Source organism: Amphibalanus amphitrite, unplaced genomic scaffold (assembly GCF_019059575.1).
Source record: "Amphibalanus amphitrite isolate SeventyFive unplaced genomic scaffold, NRLGWU_Aamphi_draft 001763F_arrow, whole genome shotgun sequence".
In the NCBI taxonomy this organism is placed as follows: Eukaryota; Metazoa; Arthropoda; class Thecostraca; order Balanomorpha; family Balanidae; genus Amphibalanus; species Amphibalanus amphitrite.
The window spans coordinates 77,183-97,537 of NW_024883256.1; the positions used below are offsets into that span (position 1 = coordinate 77,183).

The 20,355-nt window shown below is 48.5% G+C and overlaps 1 protein-coding gene across 4 annotated transcripts in view; it reads left to right on the forward strand.

The window, feature by feature from the left end:
* LOC122375039 (circadian locomoter output cycles protein kaput-like) overlaps nucleotides 1-12,755 on the forward strand; it is an 81,213-nt gene extending 68,458 nt beyond the window's left edge. For 3 of the 4 annotated variants that reach the window (XM_043354180.1, XM_043354181.1, XM_043354182.1), the window contains one exon: nucleotides 9,966-12,755. In XM_043354180.1, the coding sequence (XP_043210115.1) occupies nucleotides 10,282-12,405 (2,124 nt within the window). In that variant the 5' untranslated portion in view covers nucleotides 9,966-10,281 and the 3' untranslated portion in view covers nucleotides 12,406-12,755. Of the gene's footprint in view, nucleotides 1-5,393; nucleotides 5,456-9,965 lie in introns of those variants that run through there. The other variant, XM_043354183.1, reaches the window with a different exon arrangement.
* Nucleotides 12,756-20,355: the final 7,600 nt, after the last annotated feature.

Sequence of the window (20,355 nt, forward strand, 5' to 3'; positions counted from 1 at the left end):
CGGCTGAGCCAACAGGCGGCCGCGGAGGCACGCCCCCCCCGCCCCCCCCCCCCTTTGCACATTGTTCGTCCATGGAGATGTCTGCAAGCATGACCATTGTTGAGAAGGCACGTGCATCCATGGCTGAGCACTGAGCAGGCACGTGCGACCCCTTTGCACATTGTTCATCCATACATATCAATATAATTTACCTTATTGATTACTGATTAGTGTGAGTCTTGCAAAATCTTAAACTCAGAAATACCACAAGGCAGGCTGCCTGGGTGAGTTGCTAATATGAACATAATGAACATTATACATTAGTGCAGTACCTATAAGCAGGGATGCGGAGCCGTGGAAATTTCAGACGGCTCCGGCTCCGGCTCCGGCTCCGGAGAAAAAAATCGGCTCCGGCTCCGGCTCCGGCTCCGGGAGAAATGTTATGGCGGCTCCGGCTCCGGCTCCGGCTCCGAGTAAAATGGTCCGGCTCCGGCGGCTCCGGCTCCGGCGGCTCCGGCTCCGGCGGCTCCGGCTCCGGCGGCTCCGGCTCCGACTCAGTACATCCCCTATGCAATCAAACGGGTGGAAGAAAAATTGGATTGGTTATACGCGTTACTCTTTGCCATAACCGGCTCACCGCGTCCCCGCGCGAACGCACCTCGGAGACTGGAGAGAACTGGCAGAACAAAGGACTAGGAAGCGATGGCATTGGAAAAGCAGTCGCCGCGAATCGGAGTTCACTGAGCCATCGTAAGCTGACACCCGTCTCGGCTGCATTGGGGTGGGGGTGGGGGGGGGGGGGGAAGAGACGGTGCTGGGAGTCTCAGTCCACTGCACTGGCTTGAAAACAATGGCCGTCACCTGATGACCGGTCCTCATGTTCTGGGGATGCAGTAGACGTGGGGGGGGAGGGGAAGCAGACAGGAAGTTGATTGCATACTGGGGATATTCGGCTTTTTTCATTCACTTGATGGCCCATGACGTAAGTTAAGTACCATATGTTTTACTGCCTTGTACTGTCAAACCGAACTAGGTCAATTATTTTTTTCCTCTTTAAAAAATAAAAAGGAGCCGGAGTCGCCCCCTTTTTTGGCGGCTCCGGCTCCGGCTCCGGCTCCGGGCTATATTGTTTCACGGCTCCGGCTCCGGCTCCGGCTCCGGGCAAAATATGCCGGCTCCGGCGGCTCCGGCTCCGACTCCGGCTCCGGCTCCGCATCCCTGCCTATAAGTATCCATGCTGTGTGAAGGACTTGGCCCTCACGTTCATTCGTTTGGTGATTGCACATGGTGGCATGTGTACCAATTGTTCTCCCTAACCCTTCTTACAACTTTGATTAGCAAGTAGAAGCTGGCAAAATGCAAGGAGCTTACAAAGCATGCTTATATGTAGATAACTGAGGATGATTCTCTCAATTGAAGCATGATCCACACTCAGCAGCTTCTTCTGTTCTGTTCCACAAACTAAAACTGAAATGACTCAATTTTCCTCAAAATATATTCATTTATCACTCATAAACAACAAAAATATACATTAAGTAGGTACCAGGACAATAAAAAACATACAAGTTACATATTTTTTTCATGTAAAGTCCTTTCACAGCAACAATATGTAGAAACGCACCAAGACGTTCACGGAGAGCCCACCCATAACAAACTATAGTTGAAGCCGAGGCTCTGCTGCAGCAGCAGGGGGGACGTACAGGGCACAGAGGTCATGTCACATCATGTTGTACAACCTGTTGTTCGAAAAAACAGATCAACATTGATTTTGAAAAACTGTAGCGCTTTCTTCAGTCACTTAGGTAAGCTTTCTCGCAAGACATTACATTAGATTCACCACTCTTGACAAAATAATCAGATTGAAACTTAGCTCTTGTGCCTGATGCACTTACATTTCAATTTATTGAAATAAAACACTCAAATTTACCCTTGAAAATTGTTGACATTTAAATGATATTAACATCAAGATTTTGATGATCAGCAAACAAGCTATTCAAATCACACCCATATAATAATTTTGGCAATGTTGATAACTCTTGCTGTCTTATTGAAAAGCAAATCTTCAATTTGTTCATATCCAAATCCAATGCCAAGCACTGAAATCTTGTTGCAAGGCCCTAAAAACAACAGACAAAAACAAAACAGTCTTGTGGAAATCGCCAGTGCGGTGCGGCGGCCTTGGCGAAATTTCCCAAGGCTGCTCTTTGTTTACATTTTAGCGATGGGCCAACTTGGCCGCCCAAGTACTTGTTTTGCGTGAGTAAGTACAATTTTGTCAATTTTGAAACGGCTATATCTCGCAAATTTTGGTACCGATTTACATTTTATGCATATCTTTAGAATCGGCAGAGTCTGGGGAGTTCATTGATTGGAAATTTATGCCGATTCCTTTCAATTTTTAAACCCTGATAATCCCTTTAAACATTTTGTTGCCACACAAGGCGTAGGTATGCTTTGTTTATTGATAAATAGGCCCTATCGAAGGAGTGGAGCATGGCGCATCTATTTGCAGTGAGCTTCGACCGACTGATAACATGACTTTTGAATTATAATCAGTTTTGTCGGAAAAAGAATACCTACCACGCAGTCTGCTGAGGGCTGTACATGTAATCTGGAACGAATCGCTCGAGCATCGCTAGCCATAAAACATACGACAAACGTTAACTATCATCTTATTTCCAATAATGGCACAGCTTATTTCGTCTCATCCCCGCACCCCCCCCCCCCCCCGGTAACAGGTTTTGAAATTGGTTGAACCCCAAAACAAGTGGCTGGATCCGCCCTTGGGCGGGGAAGTGGCGAAAATTTTGCCCACCCAGTGAAAAATCCTTAGAGGAGGCCCTGTGAAATACTAACCTTCTCTGAGATATCACCAGCACAGTTCGCGGTATATGCTGCAGCTTTTGGAAATTAAACAATGAATAATTAATATCCAATTTAATTGTCATTTGTCTTTTCCTGTGTCAATCTTTTATTCTATACAGCGGTTCATGTTCACTGTGCAAGGCTTGCGTAGGTAAACGCCGCAAAAAGGGGTAAATGCGTCATTTGAGGACTTCCTCTAATCCTTGTGTTGAAGCCTAAGCCTGCCGTGTCTGAAGCTTGCAGCTAGTTATATAACCACTGTAAATGTCAGCCTGCTAAATTGCCATGAACTGGCGCTTTCTGCTGTTGCCGTACTGCTGCTGCTGTTCCAAGTACCCAGCTCTGTGAACTGCACTCCCCTGGCATTTTGTCAAAGTGCGCGACATGGGCATGGCATTGATTCGCTTTCATCAACTCGCCGAACATTACCCGCCAGAAGACTAATGGCACTACAGAGTATCCTATCGCGGCATGAATGCGGCACGCTAGACCCGCATTCATAGACATCGGGAATGACTATGCCTATATTTTTAGAACAGTTTCTGATGATAGGTTTTGTTGGCGCTTTTGAGTACCGATTGATAAAAGAATGAACCTGTGAGGCTTCGATTATTGCCTCACTGAGTTTCTTGTTTAACATACCAAATATTTTTTTTCTGAAATATATCGTTAATTCATTTCAAGGAGCACCGTTAAAGGCTGGGACCACGTCTCAGTCTGTACTCCGTTGCCCTCCTCAGCAATGCCTGCGCCTCTGAGCGGCTCCTGTGTTTCCGCCCTATGGGCTCGGTATGATCAGTTCGGGCCTTATTTTCAGGCGCCCATGCGTCGGACCTGCAGTCATGCGTACGCTCGAATATGCAGTCGTGCGTGCAGATGCAACTGCATTTGTGTCGCCGTTATACTCGTATATCTGCAGCCGTGCCGCATTCGTACCTTTAGGCATGTCCTGTCCGCCTACACTTACAGCCGAAGCTCATGCCGTTAAAGGGACTGTCCCACCTTAACATTAGAATTGAGTTGAGATAGCCATCTTGATGGGCGTTCTTTGAAAATCAGAGTCGTGAAAACCGTTTCTCCAGCAATTACTTCATCGCAAATAAATTCGTGTTTGATTTTGACATCTGTGCAAATAAGTGCCACAATGTATTGGTATTGGCACTTAAAACCTGTGACGTTTCCGCCTTTTCCGAAGTTTTTGTATCTGTCGACTTGTTTTTTATTGAAACCTTGAAAAATAACAACGCCTCTTGGAACAGCGCCCGGCGCCACGAGGTGGAGAATTAAATTGATATGCCAAACTAATTCTAATAGTCTTCTAATTCTAGCAGTATTTTTATTTTTGTATTTAAATATTTAAGAGGCCGTCCTACATGTGACTGAAGAATGCAAGAGCCATGAACTTATCAATGGCAGGTGTCAAGTTCAAGTGTGCAACTCACTGAAATTAATCATAGTATCAAAATCATAAATGATTTGCTCACTGCTGTTTCAACTCCATAATCAAGACATGCTCTGAGGAGTCCACAATCTATTGATGGTGACAAATAAGGAAGAGACAATGAATGTTCACCTTTTTATTTCTGAACATCCAAGACGACTAACCTTGAGCCGTTAAACATTGATAATACCCTGTTTGCTGAAGTGTGGGTGGCCTGAGGTCGACCATGTCTAGTAAAGAACTGTTGTTTGTGTAAACACCATGCAGAGGTATTTTGAAATAAATTTTAGTGATGTAATGCATCATTCTTTGAACTGGGTTGCTGATGGCGGATGAAAGCGGAAGTGCTGCACGTTGAATCAGAAATGCTCTGTTGCGCTTTTAAGCTTATGTTAGATTTTATAGATGGCTTAGTTTTCCTAAAGATTTCATCTTAAAGCTGTCAATAGTGTTTTACCTTTGTTTCCTGGGAGCAGATCCAGCTACTAACATGAGCATGGGACCAGGACTGGGCCTTTGTACCACAGTCGCTGCGCTGCTTGTCAAAACCTAGGTAATGTGCTTTGTTAGGCCATGCTGTGCATTTTTTAAACCTTTAGAGTACTTTGTGATCATTGACACACATATTGATTATTGAACCTGACAAACAGCAGCAAAATCACACCCCATCCTTACCTCTGTGCAGTGTCACCCAACAGACAACAGGGCTTCAAAACAGGCAGGTTCCGCATTCAAGTCGCTTCTTGCAACTATGTGACTAATGTTAGGACAATAGACGTGCTGCACAGGGAAGGTGTGTTCTTTGTAGCTCTTGAAAAATGAAGTCATGCCTAAAATTCAGTTTAGAATATTACAATTACAAATAACTTGGATAAAAGTTGCAAAACATGAACTCTGACTGGTCAGTTGAAATATCTTGAGTCAGTGAACCACGCCTGGGCTGGAGGTGGTCAGTTCCCTGACTTGCGCAACCTCGGGCACCTCGGGCAGGAGCTGTGGGACTTGTACATGGACAAATTGAATAGACGCTAGCCTAGATTATGTCGTGGCTGCAGTCCAAGACGTGTTCACCAGTTGCCGTTGCTGCCACTGCCTGCTGCTGCCCTGCGTGCCAGTTGGCAGCTCACTGCTGGACTGTTTGCGCGCCAGGCATCCTACTGGACGAGTGGGGTAGGTCGCAGATCTTTGAGAGTGAAATGTTTGGTCTAAATATAGCTTGAAACTCTTACAAATAATTTAATTAAAAGGCAAAATTTCAGAGGACTCCATTGGTGTCTCAGTGGTGACAATCAGAACTTGATCAGAACTGTTATCATGCTGAATGCTGAAACTGAGGATAGGGCTGAGCTGGCAGGCTAGAATTTAATATGCAGGCTTACAAGGTCCCCAGTTAATCCACAAATTTGTCAGACTTGCCTGTAGATAAATTCATGCAGATGAAATGTTTCTGGCAGATAGCCCTGAGGCAAAATGCTATTCAAGCTTGTTCCGCAGCTCGTTGCGTTCCACATGAGCCACTACATCAGAGTCACACAACTCTGCCAAATGTGCTGAAAGGCCACGATTTTTCCAATAAGTAGGTATATTTATTATTTTTCACAGACACAACAAAAATACAAATGCAGGTCACTACAATTCATTCTGCTTCAATTACAATTGCTGGAATGTGTTTTGCAGACTTATTATATTGAATCTTGAACAGACTATATTATATTACTTTGCTCATGGGCCCAGGCCAGTACTGCAGAGTATGGCTCGCAGGTTGCCAAGGAGCACTGGCCTAAGTTCAAAATTTACACAAACCCTGCAAACTGAGCCAGAAAATTCACACCAAAGGGGGCTGAGAGAACACTTCGCACCCCGCTACACTAAATCTGCACCACACCAAACCAAATCCACACCGCACCACACTTAAATCCGCACCAGACGAAGGAGTCTGCACTGACAACATCTGGACAAAATTGCCATACTTTGCAGTCTGGCTCATGGCTATATCCATTGTGATTCTTAGGTATGATTATTGAAGTTGAGCTCACTTCCATCATCCATGTGCCCAAGACATTGTGGGCAGCATCAATAATCAAACATCACCTCACATGACCTCATTCCTAGTCCGGCTCGATGTGAGCACTGAATAGACCTAGTCTACTACAGCTCACTACAACTTCAACTTCAACAACTTCAACATCAATATCTTGCTTTTGCTTATTAGGGAGCATTCTATAATCTTTTAAAAATGATAAATAAGGCCTTGTTGATATTCTTTGCAGTTTGCGACCTTCTTCTTGACAAAGTTCAAGCTTCAATTTTCCAATTTTCATTTCAATCCTTTCCATGAACATTGAACATGTTTGCGTTACTTTGCATGTTACAATTTCCTGAGTTTTGATTTCATGCGCAATGTTTGTACTATTCGCGGCAGAAGCGTAACAAAACTTTGTGCCACCGGTTTGGCAGCTAGGAAAAAACTTTGCCCGATAAAAAAACAATCATATGACGTAATCGATCCAAAAGCTTTAAATTGGAATTTTTAAACAATTAGCCAACTATGGGCCGAATGTTTGCCAATTTCGTGTACAGGGGCCCCTAATCTATGTCTTGCAACACAAAAACAGTATATCAAAGCAATTTTTTGAAGGTGGGACAGTCCCTTTAAGTTGGCCGTTTCTTACTGTTGGAATCTCGACTTTTGTGTTCGTGGTCCGTATCTTTGGCGATCGCCAACACAGCCGTCAACTCGAGCGAACCTCTGACGTAAGCGTATGACGTCAGCGGCCGCCGCCTATTCAGGTCGGTGACGCCACCGCCGGCGCCCCCCCCCCCCCGCGCTCCTGCGTGATTTCCGTGAGGTCTGCCCGGTTGCCTGTCCGCTGCATGCTAAATGGCGTGGTGCACGGCTAATAGCGAATCGTTATGCCGTTACAATTTGTTTCTTTCATTCATGTCCGCAGGCACCCAATTATTATGCACTGTGGATTTTTAACAGCGGCAATATTGACGTCAAACTATGATTTTATCATTGCCCCCTGACTTATGCATGTCATGCTATTCACGACCACATTGCAGTCGGTGCTGGGTTCATGTACCCCTGTCTGTCCCCATGGGACTCGGGCACGGTTAGTTGCATAACCGGCTGAGTTCACGGATATCGTCTTGCTGTACCCCGGTACCCGAGTACAGTCACAGTCTGGGTTGGCTAGCGCGCCCCGCCTGGTAGGTACAGCCCACCGCTAAAGTAATGTAGGGTTTTACCAATCTCAACGGTTGGCTTTGACTGGCGATTGTTTAATGCGGAGTGATCGAAAAGAAGATGTCAATAGCTAAAGTTGCAGCTGCAAGGGTGACGATACATATAAGCTACATTCAAAGTTTCATTTTAGTCTGGCTAATCGTTCCTAAGCTTCAGAAGCAGAACATAGGTACCCATGACTGAAACCCCACATTACTTCTGCTGTGGACTGTACCCGTGCGCTGTGCTATGCGGCGTGTGCTGGCTTCCTATCTGGCGCACCTGAGTTACGGACTCTGGCCAATACTTTATTTTCAGTCTATCTGAATTCGTACGTCCTACTCCACAGCCTGATAACGTGCCCAGTCCTCGGTTCATATGTAGATACCACCCTGGAACCAGAGAAAGTTTTCAGAACGTCAGTTTATGGTCCTGGACCAGTACCAGGGTGCTCTTGTCCGTATCTATCTATTGCATTACGGGTCGTCCTCAGTCCTGGCTCAGCTGTGTGGTACGGTTACAAATACCGAGCGTGTGGCGATAAATCACGCCTTTCCGCCCTCGAGCTGACACCTGTCTGCAGCCATTCGAAATGGGTTCGTGTGGGTACCGGCGCGTGCCTGTGGTTCTGAGGGTGATCAGGTACTCGAGCTGTCCTGTCCAGTGCTGAGGTCAGGAGAGACTCTGCCCGCACTGGGGGATTCCTCTCAAACCTCAGAGACCGACTGAAGTATGCTGGCAAGCGTCCATCACACTGGGCGAGTCGGGCTCACGACCACAGCGCTCACAGAGTTTTCGCGTTCTGTTGACAAAACACTTAATTAAAGAACATGACTCAAAAACGGAATGTCAGATCAACAGGTGAAGCTCAGGTTACGTGTGTGCTTTATTCAAACACATCGTCCACGTCAATGACAAGGGTGTGATGATGCATACCTAGTAAGCGTGTCCAGAATGCTGAAGTCGCTTTCGTTCCTTCCCTAGCGGCGAATCTCGTAACTAGAGGTTACTATGTGGCGGCGCTCGGGTCCCGCCCCGGGTTCGTGCCAGGCATGGCACGACCGTCTCACGGAATCGGACGCTGCCGCGCGCGGCGGGGGCGGTGCCGAAAGGATTTCGGTGGCTCGACAGGCTGTGGCTGGTTCCTGGACGTCTTGGCTGACGGCGCATGGCTGGGGCTGGTTTTTGGTTTCCCGTGGCTCGCTGTGTCTGCGTTGGCCGGTGTTGGCTGTGGCTGACTCGCATCTGCTGGCTTCGACTGGCTGCAGCGAAGGGTGGCTCCGGAGTCCGGTAGCCTGTTGCTCATTGCTATTGGCACATATTGCATGTGTCGCGTTACGTATACAGCTCTTTGTTATTTGCGACTTGCGAGCATCCGTGCCATTCTGCTATACCAGTATCGGTAAAAACAGAAACAGAAATGAGAAATGACCTCATATTTTCCCTCATTAGGTACCTGATTACTTGACTGGGTGATATATCGATCTATTCAACATAGCGGTTATGGTTGAATTTTATTCGAACACCTACTGTATTTCATAGCAGTAGCACAAAAGCATCGTTGCATTAGGGTAATGTAAAATTTTGCTAAAGCCAGTAGAAGCCCGCCAGTTATGCTGCTAACATTTTCATAAAATGAGGTGTTTTGAATATTCTGGAAAGAACACAGCTCAACTTCAGTGACTTGATCTAAAAATGTCTGACTGCTTATCTTCGGCGGTTAAGCTAAAAACACCAACCTCTTGGAACGTGTTGTATAACTCCTTGTTTTTTCTCGTATGCAAAAGTTAAATACTCAAAAGAAGTTTCCCCAACTTTGATCCCGTTCTGTTCTTAGCTGCATCGCTAAGTCCCGGCCTCGGGGTCACTGGAGTCGCCTATGGTGTCCGAGCGGCGAGCACAGCCGCCTCCGCGGGACACTCGCACCGGGGACTTTGTACTGTGTTTGCTATGTGGAGTCCGTGGCGCGTCTTATCGGTTACATAAGCGAGTTATCGCGCGCGACTGGCCACGTTCTCATGACTGTGTGTCAGTGGGTGCCTCTGTTTGACCTTCTGCTGCCATAAGGCCCCTCCCCGCGGCCCGCGACGCCCGGCCCGCCCACAGAGCGAACTGTGGCCGTGGCCGTGTGTGTGCCAATGGCTGAATCTGTTTGGCGTACCCAGTCCGGCATCAGCATATACCCCGCCCGAGTCACAGGCCCTACCCCAGCCCCGCCCATCTGTCCGCTCTGCAGTGCACTGTAAATGAACTGTGCTGTGCCGTGACTGTATGTCTGTATGCTCGGCAGACCCCGACCCTCAGTCCCGCTCGACATACATTTCGTACTATGCTATACCGTGCTTGTATAGTATATCTGTGTGCCCAGCAGGCCCCCATTCTCTCCCCTCCCTGCCCGCCCTACAGACCGTACTATACATTATCCTGACTGTATGTCTCTGTCTCCGGCAGGCACGGCGTCCGGCCTGTCCCCCGAGCAGTGCCACCAGCTGATGACCAACGAGTTTCTGGCGCAGCTGGAGACGCTGGACCAGAGCTGGATGCAGCGCGTGTCGGTCTCGCTGGCGCGCCGGCCGCCGGCCGGTGATCAGTGAGCCCGCCGCCGGCCGGCCACCGTAGTGCAGTGTAGGCGCGCGGCGGGGCCCGGCGTCCGGTGCAGCGCGCGCAGGCCGGCACGGCGCGGACCGGCGCCGCCGGAGAGCGCCGTCGCCGGCCCGGATGGGCTGAGCGCCGGCTGGCCGTCTCTCCGCCGGGCGCGCCGGCAGACATGTCCTGCTCGGACGCCGACGATCGCGATGAGACCAAGCGGCAGTCGCGCAACACCAACGAGAAAAAACGTCGCGACCAGTTCAATGTGCTCGTCAATGAGCTTTCGCGACTGGTGGGCGGCGCCAGCCGCAAAATGGACAAATCGGCAGTGTTGCGCGCCACCATCGGCTTCCTGCGCGCGCACAATGAGACGTCAGCGCGCAGCCGAGACGATGATACTCGCGAGGAGTGGAAGCCGTCCTTTCTGACGAGTGATGAGTTCACGCAGCTCATGCTCGAAGGTCTGGACGCGTTCATTCTGGCGTTCAACCGGCTAGGGAAGATCCTGTACGTGAGTGAGAACGTGGCGTCGCTACTGTCGCTGCTGCCCGAGGACGTGCTGTTCCAGTCGCTGTACGAACTGATGCCCGCGGAACAAAGTGCCGCGCTGTACGACCTGCTGAGCCGGGGAGACGCCCCGGCGCAGGACGGCGGCCAGCGCGGCCGATTCTCCGTGATGCTTCACCTGCGGCGCGGCGGCTCGACGGGCGCCGCTCCGCAGTACGAGCTGGTGCAACTCGCCGGCCACGTGCACCCGACGGCGGCCGGCGCGGCGGGCAGCGGCGGCGACCACGCCGGCGCCGTCTATATCGGCATCTGCCGGCTGCGGACGTGCCAGCTGGTGCGCGAACTGGTGCTCACGCCGAGTGACAACGGACGCCGCGAGTTCTCCTCCCGGCACAGTCTCGAGTGGAAGTTTCTGTTCCTGGACCATCGGGCGTCCCATCTGATAGGCTACTCGGCTATGGAGGTTCTGGGCACGTCTGTGTACGATTACTACCACGGGGACGACCTGCACGGGGTGGCCGACTGCCACGAGCAGCTGATGAGGGTCGGCCAGGGAACCTCGTGCTTTTACCGGTTCCTCACCAAGGGCCAGAAGTGGTTGTGGCTGCAGACCAAGTACTACATCACCTACCACCAGTGGAACTCGAAGCCCGAGTTTATCGTGTGCACGCACTCGGCGGTGAGTCTAGCCGAGGTACGCGCCCAGCAGCCGCGGCCCCGCTGCGCCACGCCGCAGCCGGCGCCGGCGCCGCAGCTGCTCACTGACGCTGACCCGCTGTGGTCGCCGGCGGTCAGCGGGCCGCCGCCGGCCACGGTCGCCTCGCCCTGCGCCAGCTACGAGGCCGTTTCACCGGCTGACAGCCTGTACCTGGCGAGCGCGGCCGCCGAGCCGGCTGGCGGCGGGCCCCTCTGCAAGTCGGAGGGTGCGCCCAGTCCACTGGGGCTGCACTGTGTGCAGGTGATGCAGCAGCCACAGCAGCAGACTGTGACACCGGAGCAGCAGCAGCAGCAGCAGCAGCAGCAGCAGCAACAACAACAACAGCAGCAGCAGCAGAGGCGGCGGCAACGGCAGCATCATCAACAGCAGCAACAATATCAGCAGCAGCAGCAACAGCGGCAACAGCAGCAACAGCAGCAGCAGCAGCAGCAGCAGCAGCAGCAACAACAACAACAACAGCAGCAGCAGCAGCAGCAGAGGCAACAGCAGCAATACCGGCAACACCACGCGGCGCCGCCGCTACCGGCACCAATGCAGCAGCAGCCTCAGCAGCAGGCGCAGCCTCAGCAGCAGGCGCAGCCTCAGCAGCAGCAGGCACAGCAGCAGCAGCCGCAGCAGCAACTGGTGGCCGCGCCGCAGCGCTCGGCGGTAACCCATACGCAGCTGCAGGTGCAGGACAGTCTGCTGCTCAAGCACCACCAGCTGCAGCAGCGCATCTCGCAGCAGCAGCAGGAGCTGGCGCAGATCAACCAGCTGCTGCTGGCCAACTGCAGCATGGTGATGCCGCCGGCCTCGGCGCGGCCGGTGGCGCCGCCGCCGCCGCGACTCCTGCTCACCTCGCCGACCGGCCAGCCGCGCTACAGCATGGTGGAGCTGGCCTCGCTGGCGCCGCCGCGCTCCGGGGCGCTGCTGCTCACCGCGCCGCCGGCAGCGCCCGTCAGCTCTCCGGCGCCGCTGTCGCGCGTGCTGCTGTCGTCACCGGGCGCACCGGCCGGCGGCGGCGTCCCTCCCTCCTCCGAGATGCTGTTCGAGCTGCCACTGCCGCCGGCGAGCGGCGCAGACCGACCGACGCGGTAGCAGTCGCCGGCCGGCCGCGCGGCGCGTCTCCCTCTCTCAGGCTCCTCTCAGTACAAAGGTCGCGAACCGGCCGCGCCTCCTAGTCGCGGCCGCGGCCGGCCGGGCGCCGCGGATCGAGGGGCGTCCAGCGCCGCCCCGGGACTGGGCCGACACCGCCGCGCCGTGTGGGTGTTCAGCGCGGCCGGGCCGGGACGAGCGGCCGGCGCCGCCGCGCCGCGGTGCCATATCCAGCCTCCGCCGAGTGGCGCCCCGATGTTCAGAGCGCCCCGTCTGCGTTTGTGTGCGTGTGTGCGTATGTGTATGTGTACTGGCGCGTATCCGCTCCGTAATATATGCGCAATCAGTGCTGACCTACCGTATTTTATGTCGCCGTTCCACAGATTCACAGTCCCGCAAGTTCGTGATACACTGCCATTCCGGGCGCCACTAGAAGTCTGAAACCCGCGGCACATACAGTTTGAATGTGAATAAATCGTTAGAGCAGCACCGGCCACGTCAGTGCAGTGCTAGAGCACGATATTACTGTGTTCTGTGTTCTGGGACTGGCATTTTACCGCGCCCGACTCGCCTGCTGCTTCGTTAATGAACATACACACGCGTCTGCATCGACCAGTGACCACCGCCGCTCCGTGCCTGTTCTCCGTGCAGTTGCTATGACTGCTGAGGGCACACACTGCTGTGGCCACTCGTCTGATGGGTGGACGCAGCCTCTCAGATCAGATTTTTTTTTTTTTTTCTATGCCGCCACCCATTATCAGGTGACCAGGAGTGCCCCCTCCCTCTATCCCAGCGACACACAGAACCTTACGTTAACACCATAATAACTTAAAATTGCAAGTCGCGGCACTCCCTGCTAGGAAATGAAATGTAACATAAAAAAGCAGAAGGGAGAAAGCCATACGAATTAGGGGAACAAAAAAGAAGCAAAGTAGTCAACACTGCAATCAGTGGTGACTGCCCACTACTGAAAGCCCCCAATTTATCAGCACACTCACACATCCATCACACTCACAACACCCACACACGCCGGGGAAAGTGTCAAAGTCCACTGGGGCAGGTTAGTTAGAGGGGGATCCACAGTCATAGCCAAGTCATCATCAAACTCTGGTCAAATTCAGCGCATGTCAGCAGCAAGGTAGCCCGGGCTCCCAGAGCACCCAACGAAGCGAGGCTTGTTGCCGGGCACTCCAAGGTCCCAGGCCGCCAAACAGATGGGGTGGCATATTACAGTATCATGCACACATCACACTTACACACTCATTTACACAAATAAATGATATCATGCAACCCAGCCAATGTAGGTATGCGCCCTAGTTTAGGCACATATTCTTACACACTTGTGTGTACTCAATTCAAACATGATAAAATGCCATGATGCACACCCAACAGTGTAGGTGTGCAACAAGGTCCATTCTCATTCTCTTACACACTTGTGTGTACTTAGTTCAACATAATTAAATGCCATTATGCACAAGAGTAGGCATGAACAGAATGTCATACACTTACTCATTACACACTTGTCAATTGTCACAATGTACACTGCACGGGGCGTACCTAATCAATGTAGGTACGCACCTAAGATCATAAACATTCACACTTACGTACAAATACATGCACAAGCAATTATACATATACATACTACATACATTATAGACACTTGTATACGTATCTAGGCAAATATACATATTCATTACCATAGGCATGGTAGCGTAGGTATAGGATGAGAAGTCAAAAACATCGCCTGCGGGCTGCGAGTAATGCGTTTATCAATACTCAGTATTTATTAATTAAACGCTCTTTTACAATTCTTTTCAATGTATGTTTGGAAGGAGGTACATGTTGAATTTGAGGAAACAGGGGGGTTATAATTTCATTCCAAACTCTAGGTCCAGTCCATGCTATTGTTTGCGTTTTGTACTTTTTGTAAGTAAATATTTCTTCAAAATGTCTAGCAGAGCGATTGCTTCTGCCGATGGGATGAAATCTGAACATCCGATCTATTCCATCTGGTAGATTATTGCATATTTTTCTATGCAAGATGAGCAGCATTTGCTGATTTCCAATGTCTTTTATCTTGAGAAGCTTAAGTTTTTTGAAAATTGGATCAGCATGTGCCATCTTCGGCTGACCATCTATAACTCTTATAACACGTTTTTGGAGTTTTTCAATTTTTGACAAGCTTGATGAGTATGTATTACTATAAATAAAGCAACAGTAATTGACATACGATAAGAACAAAGCATTGTAAAGCAGTAACAAATGGTCACTGCTTAGAAAATATTTTACTTTGGTAATCATACCAACATTTCTACACAGCACGGTACATAGCTTGTTAATGTGTGTGTTCCACTTCATATCTTCATCAATAAACATTCCAAGGTATTTAACAGTTCCAGTCCTTTGAATTTCGACACCTCCTAGTTTCAGCATTACATCCTGTCTGTTTTTCTTGTTTGAATATATTTGGTACAAGGTTTTATCTGTGTTAACTGATAGCTGGTTTGCAGAAAACCATTCGGATATCTTGGGCATAATGGCATCGATGGAACTTTGTAAATCTGCTTCATTTTCACACTCCATGAAGACTGCTGTATCATCTGCATACAAATATGCAGTAAAATCCTTGCTAATGTTCGGAAAATCGTTTATATATAAAATAAACAGGAGCGGTCCCAGGATAGATCCTTGCGGGACTCCCATATCTATTGATACTGTTTTAGATCTTGTTTGGTCTATTTGAACACATTGAGCTCGCTCGTTCAAATACGATGATATCATATCGTACGCCTTATCTTTTATTCCATAACACTTGATTTTGTTTAATAAAATGTCTATGTTCACCGTGTCGAAGGCTTTTCGGATATCTAAATAAAGCCCACATGCAATGTGGTTTAGTTCAAGAGCACTTACAATCTTTTCTTGTAAGAGTGATATTGGCATGTACGTGCTCATACCTTTTCTAAATCCAAACTGGTGTGGATTAATAATACCATTTGTAACTAAATGATCGTTAAAACGAGTATGTAGAAGTTTTTCCAATAGTTTGGAAATCACCGGTAAAAGGGATATCGGTCTATAGTTATTAAAATGCTGATTATTGCCTGCTTTGAAAATTGGTTTAACAATAGCAAATTTTAGGAGTTTAGGAAAAGTACTTTCCTGCAGACAGAGGTTCATGAAGTGTACGATTTCTGGCATTATTGAGGCATAAGTTGCTCTAAATATTCTAGTATTTATCTTTCATGGCCTCCACCGACCTTATTCATATTGTCTACGATGTTGGTAATTTCCTGTTCATTAGTGAGTGATAGGGAATCCAGGCTATTCCCTGTAAATACAGGTATATAATTTGTTGGATCTACATCATTTCGATGTATTTTATTTCTTAACTGCTTACCAACATTAGAAAAAAATGTGTTAAATCCATTAGCTATTTGTTGAGGCCCTTCGACATTCGCATCTGCGGTATGGAAGGATTTTGGCAAAGCTGAGTGGCCAGATGAACCTTTCGTTATCTTTCTTAAGATATCCCACGTTTTCTTAGGGTTTGCATTTTTTAATTCGTTTTTGATGTACATTTTCTTTGCTTCCCTTAGAATATTATTAAGGGCATTTCTGTAATTGCTATATGTGGATATGTTTTCTCGATTGGGATATTTGTTCTTTTGTAGAAACAATACATTTTTACAGTTTATTGATGCTAAAATACCTGGACTGATCCACGGTTTAATTGGTGTATTTTTCCTAGAGGGTCTATAGGTAATGCTATACCTATCTATTCCTGTTGTGTATGCTTGTAGTAAAGTTTCACAGGCAATGTTCGGGTCTGTTACATTAGTGAATCCATGTAATGAATTTTGAAGGTGTGTTTTAAGGGCATCAATTTTCCTGTAGTCGAAAGATTTTATTTCTTCCCTTTGCAGTTTTCGCTCAACGCTTTTGATGCTGAGCGTGAGGAACACAGGAAAATGATCTGACAGATCATCATTGATCACTCCAGAGCTGTTTACAATTTCTATATTATTACAATATATGTTGTCTAATAGTGACCACTTTTTTTCTCCATACCTTGTTGTCTTACATATGGATGGGAGGAATCCGTACGATGTAAGGAGATTAAAAAAGTCACGGGTAGAGTCATCGTTGTCAAGGTCGAAAAGGTCGAAGTTAAAATCACCTGCAATTATGCATGAGCAATTGGTTTGAGCTCGTGTAAGTGATTCTAAAATGGTGTCCATGTAGTCAATGAACTCGGATTGACATACACCTGGAGGTCTATAAATCTGTCCTATGATTAATACCTTAGAGCAAGGTAGTTCACATTTAATAAATAATGATTCTGTACCTCTCAGACCTTCTGTTTGTAACTTCACACAAGATTTGACTCGATCGTTGCGCACGTAAACGGCCACTCCTCCACCTGCCTTTCCTACTCTGCTTTCAAAGAAGGCAGAGTAGCCAGCCATTGTGCGCTGTTTTTCAGTATCACGATTGAGCCAGGTTTCAGATATACAGATTACATCCCATTTGATACCAGTTGTGTGTAGAAATGTTGTGAGTGAGTCAAACTTTTCATTGTTGAGGATGGATCTGACATTCAGGTGTAAAATTGACCATTGGTGAATTATTAGATCATCAGGTTTAGATCTATTGACATCAACTGAGTAGAATTTACATTTACCGATAATGTCCTCAAACATTCTTTGAGTTTCTGGTTCAAAGTTGCTTTCGACGCCATGAAATGGATCAAAAGTTTTCTGGTATAGATTATGCAAATGGGCATCATCAATAATGTGTAACGGCATTCTATAATGTGTAATAATGTGTAACGGTTTTCTACCAAGATGCGCGTCGATCTAACTTCATTCCGTCTGATGGGCAGAGCTGTAATCGCCGGTATCGCCAGTGGCTCTGTAGTTACATTTGATTACGTTGGACAGGGGAGCAGGCAGTGCAGGTTTCTCTTTTAGTTACATTGTATCCTATTCTGTCCATCACGCAATGATTATATCCCGTCCTCGATTGCGGACAAAGGACTCACCGGCTCTACCTACTTCTGTCTGATTGTGCTGTCTGTGTATTACGAATAGGTTAAAGATAATTGAAGAACAACAAGCCCTCTTACTTGCTTTGTTATTTGTCTCTTTCTTTCTTTCATTTATTTACTGCCGACCTCTAGCAATGATCATGTGACGCTATTACGGTGCCACTTATGCCGATTGTTTCGTAACGTAGATAAGGTCAAAGATAAGGTTTAACGAGTAAAGGCTGAATGGATCAGACTAAAAAATGATTGAAGGAAAATGGTCCCCCTACTCGTTTTTAGTTTGTTAAATTCAATTATTTACGTAATTGTTTTCTACCAAGCCCTAGCTATGCTCGGGTAACAGTGCACCGATGCAACCTATCCCGATATTATTTTATAACTGTATATAGACTGTCCACGGCTGTTACCGGTAGCAAGTATTTAATCATGAATCTAATCTATGCCTTTCGAATCTATGCCGTTTCCCCGTTCTTAGCCTTTTGCCCTCATACTTCACATGATGTATTTTCGCCGTACGGGAAGAGGCACACGTACTGCTCTCCAAAGTGATAAAATGGAATTAAATGCTGTAAAATGTAAAATCTGCATCATTTAGTCACGGGCAATCGTCGGCCCAGACCACAAGCAAGGCGGACCACTAATGCCGCCACGTCGTTCCTGCCCCCAGCACATAGGTGTAGGCAGTAGGCACTATAGTAACAGTCCGCTCCTGCCCGTAGTCGTACGGACACATGGCACGTACTATAGCCACCGGCGCCGCTCATAGATTGACTTTGCATAATGTCCGCATCCGTATGCACATCACGGCTCCCTGACGGCAGCTGGCCGCCTAATTTGATGTCGGTGCGATGGCCGTGCACCTACCTCACTATCTGCCGTTCGTCTCTTCCCGCCCTGGGGCGGCTGCAGGTGTGTGCAGCGGGAGCCGACTGTATCGATACCTCCCCCCCCCCCCTCTCTGCTGCTGCTGGGTGGCGCACGGCGCTACCTACCCAGTAATTGGACTATAAATAGATCAGCTCGGTTGGCCCGAGGCACGGGCAGTCCGCATTCCACCTGTTCTCCGCTTCAAGGCTATCGGCCGAACAAGAAATTATGACCAGCTGGAGCCCTCTGGAGTGGGGCGTTGCTGAAACGTGACAGGTTTGCTAATTTAAAGACGTGTGTGGTTGTAGTAGCCTGCACCAGCCGCCCGAGGCGAAACCACAGAAATTTATCAATTATCTTGGACATGAATGCTAAAGAGGTAGGTACAGGGTTGGGCAGATAAATTGGGACAAAATACATATTTGCATTTAGAACGCCGTAGCGTAGAAATTTGTAAACATAGGCATTTCAAATTCGGATCACATATTGTCACACCAATTTTACACATTTTCACCAAATGTGGTCACCGTGATCCACCTGCATCAGTCCTTATCGGTGCCTGAACTGGCCGCACGCGCGGCGAGATCTCCCGTCTGAAATGGCTCGTAATTGTAGTCAACTGGCACTGCTGAGGCTCACCACAGTCACATGGGGACGTTCGTTAGACTCACCCGCAAAAACGCCCCAGCAACCAGAACTTGTGTGGGCTGAGGTTTAATGAGGAAGGGGGCATTTTCCCTTGGGTACAGTTTGCGGGATCCTCCGTTTCAGGAGAATTTGCATTTAATTTACTGTATGCCGGGGAGCTGACTCCTCGAAGAGCATCACTCCATGCAGGATGTTGCCTTCTTTCATCTTGTTGATTCGAACTGCCGGAATAATCGTTAGGTACCCTGTAATGGCGAACCCCCTCCCGATTCCGTAAAATAAGGGGGCCCCACGTGACCGTCAGAAGTCATTGAGTGGAATGGCAACACCGATGTCTGCTGCATTGCTTTTTGGAACTAAGATCACGTCTCCTGGGCTGGTTGCGATGTTACATGGTGTTTGCGGTTGTTCATATGTTCGGTTATGGGGATACCATCGTCGAAAAAGATCTGCACGTGCTTGCTCGCTTCTCCAAGCCCTTCAAGAGGAAACAATCTTTTGAACGTCACAGCTGCTTCAACATCTATGTTGACAGGTTGATATGCATCAATGCATAAGAGTATATGTTTGAGGTGCTGGTATGTCGCTTTCTCATGGCGCGGCTACCTTCGTGGTAAGCTCGCGCCACTGTTTTCGCGAGGATCCTCTGATTTAACTGAATTTTGCCTTTTAGCCCCCTGGAAAACCGGGGGAGCGGCCGGTGTCAATGCAATAGGTATGTAAGGATGAGTCAATATCATCTCTTCCTCCAACGTTTACGTCTGTTCGATGCACACTACTTTCAGCCATTTGATGGAGCATAATTAGAGTATTGGCATGCATGTGCGCGCGGACTAAGTTGTTAGTGGCTTGCTCAAGCCCACGTTCTGTGACCAGCCGGCTCAAAATTACAACGCAACCTGCATAACATGGAAACGTATTCATTAGCCTATATTTACGTTCAAAAATTATCTTTATCACTCAAAAAATAGTCGTTTTAGAGGAAGTTGAAATTTGTCCCAATTTATCTGCCCAACCCTGTATGCTGCCTAGTGCCTAGTGCAGCAGCTATAACGAACTTGATCAGGACGTCTGTGAGTTCAATCCGATAGCTAACTACTCCTCTGCTCCCCCTTTTTTACCTAATTGAAGTTATATTAGTTATTGCGGCTGGGGCCCGAGCCCTGCCGCCCGACTCGGACGGCCGGGCCTTGCGGTACAGTATGACTTCAGGCGTTGACTTCTAGTGCCATCTAGGAGGCATTAATCGAAACATAGTTTGACGAGCGAGACCCTAGGTGGGTAGTGGGCACTGCTGCAGCTAAAAACCATCGGCTGTCGACTCATCAGGGAAATGTAATTGTGAGAACGTTTCGCATCGAAAAGGCAACTACCCTGAAGCGAAATAA